Source organism: Vollenhovia emeryi, unplaced genomic scaffold (genome assembly GCF_000949405.1).
Source record: "Vollenhovia emeryi isolate VEMERY1.0 unplaced genomic scaffold, V.emery_V1.0 DF941834.1, whole genome shotgun sequence".
Lineage (NCBI taxonomy): Eukaryota > Metazoa > Arthropoda > Insecta > Hymenoptera > Formicidae > Vollenhovia > Vollenhovia emeryi.
Genome location: NW_011964532.1, coordinates 1 through 2,659, shown reverse-complemented (window position 1 = coordinate 2,659; position 2,659 = coordinate 1). Strand labels below are relative to the sequence as shown.

The 2,659-nt window shown below is 61.0% G+C and overlaps 1 protein-coding gene across 1 annotated transcript; it reads left to right on the top strand.

Annotated features, from left to right (window-relative positions):
* The first annotated feature begins 245 nt into the window (after nt 1-245).
* LOC105570784 lies at nt 246-1,923 on the top strand. Its single transcript, XM_012028231.1, has 3 exons — nt 246-293; nt 617-1,105; nt 1,606-1,923. Exons 1-3 carry the CDS (start codon nt 246-248, stop codon nt 1,921-1,923), a joined length of 855 nt encoding a protein of 284 aa, XP_011883621.1.
* The last annotated feature ends 736 nt before the right edge of the window (nt 1,924-2,659 follow it).

The window sequence follows — 2,659 nt, the reverse complement described above, 5'->3', positions numbered from 1 at the left end:
GTTAATGACGGGCAGATAACCTTACCTTCGCCCGTCACTAATTACGACACAATATTATACAATCTATATACAATATATACAGTCACATTCCCTCTACGTTACACGAGCACACCCCGCGAGTAACCGAGCATGAACACCGCGCGGCTCCCGATGTATCAAACGCGCGATCACCGCCCGAAGCACACGGTGCTACCGTCCTATAGTCTTATTCGAGATCAGTATGCGACTCGAAATCCCGACTCGAAATGACACAGCAGCCGCGCGACAGCGCCGCGCAACAACGTCCCGACAAAGTATCGCGCAGCCCGCGCGCCACCTCAGAGCGCCACCCGCGCAAGAACACCGACCAATCGCGCACGCCTTCACGATCGCGAGCGCCGCCACGACCACGAGCGCCACCGCGATCGCCAAGACTATGGCGCGCACTAATCCCGCCGACGGGAACGATGTCTACGTTCCCCGAGCCCCGAGCATAGTATTCACCCGGAATACGAACGCGCCCGAACACTCGCCGTCACATGTAAACCGGCCCTACGGCCCGCAACATATGCCCGCGACCGGCAACCTCTCAAGACGTGCACAACACTAAAAGGCACAACCGGCATACAAAAAACAGCGCGGAGCACTCGACGGCGACAAAAGCCGACACCCGCCCCTCGCCCCGCGCACCCTCACCCACGCGGCGAAACTCCGCACGTCAGGAACCGCGCCGGACACGACGCCCACGATCCGCACGTCACCTGGGGATCGCCCGCGCACGCACGACCACGCCCGAGCACCCCGCGCACGGAGAGGCCGACCCCAGCCTCCAGCACACTCGTTGAGCCCCGGCACGAGGCCCCCCGCAGCTCCAAGGCACGAGTCCGACGCGCCACCTCCGACACTTGCTGCGGCTCAAGGCGACCCCGCCGATCGCCGCCACCAATGTCCCGGCTCTAGCACACCTCGCGGAACACCCCCCTGCACTCGCGGACCCCCGGAGGGCCACGCACTCCCCGCAGAGGACGCCGAACGAGGAGGCGATCCGACACGTCACGGCGCGAACGACAATATGGTGACTCTACTGCCGCGCCCTACCGCCGCGTTCACATCACCTAGGGAAAAAGTTAGCCGCAGTTGGATTTTTAATGTCAAATCCAAGCATGTGGTCGCGACCACCACCTCCCGCAGATCCACCCCCGACGTTTGAAGTCGTAAAAAACTCCCGATTTCGCGCAAAAAAAAACCGGCCGAGAGTGCCCACACTAAACGTCACATTTCGCGACTCTATACATAAACGGGCAGCTCGCCCACACATACACGCACACAACACACCGACACGCAGTCCCGCCCCGAGCCCGACCGCCCCGGGCGACCGCGGTAATCCGTCACGACTTCCGACGACACGTGCACCGGGAGTCGGATGCGCCACGCGTCACTGCAATATGGCGTCGCAGCACGCTCGCCACCGCCTCAAACCGTCGTCGGCGACGGCGCCCCTAACCTCTAACCCGACCAAGAGGCCGAAGGCCAGGGCACGCTGCCCACGGTGACGCTACACTCTATATATCGCACCCGCGTAAAGGTGCATTCACAAGTCCGCGTCAACGCAATGCATTCCCTCAGCCGCCGCTAAAGCGGCGTTATGTCACGCACAAAGACGCGCAAAACTGCCGCGCCGACGGACACGAGCGGCCAGCGGCCACCGCACCCCGCGGCCAGCACGACACCGCGAATCACCACGGCTTTGAAGAAAGCGCGGGATCGCCCGTCACCCGCGCAAAAGACGCTACACTACGTAGCCCGTCCCGAAGACGAGCACGAGCACGCCGCACGGGGCCAAGGCACACGGTGCACGACGACCACCAACCACCCGACCGCGGCACACACAACGACGTAAAGGCGTCCCTTAAACAGGCCCAGAAGGGCACCGCGACTGTATAAACCGCAATTCTCGACACGATCCACCGCGAAAACTCCGCGCACAGAGCACGCGGTCGACACAATGGCGGCGTCACCGCCGATCACGGCGCCGCCGCGTATCCCTCCGCCGCCAGGAAATAGTGCCCGGTCGTCGGGCAACGAAGACCGGGAAGAAATCCCAGCGGACGATGTCCGCTGTCGGCGCAAAATGGCGGCACTGCCGAAGCAGCCGCACCACCACACACGCGAACGCGCGCAAAACCTTAAGCCTAATTTACAAAGCCACGAACAGAACGAAGTACACATACAACCTTAAGTACTAACCGAATTACTGTTCATCCGCCAGAAGATATCTCGGGCCGCGTAATACTTGGCCCGTCACTCAAAATGGCCGACACAGCGCCAGTCCTTTGTGCTGACCGTCAACCGTCCCTCATGAAAAGTCCTCTAATTCCGTCGCTGGCCAGCATCTCTCCGGCGCACGCACGCATCAATGACCACCGGAGAATCGCTGCAGAGCGCACTGATTCCTTTTTAGAGCCCTAAAAAGGGCTATTTCCCTCACAGATTAGATAAAGTCCCGTCATGCGGAGGCAAGAGAGTGGGGGGGGCCGGCCATCTTGTCGTCGTGACAAGGCACGTAGCAGCGTGATCCACTTTTAACGTTAATTTCTCGGCAATTAATTGCCGCACCACTCCGCCTCCACGTTCTCGAGTCAATCGTCACCCGCTGAACGCGGTGATACCACTCACGATA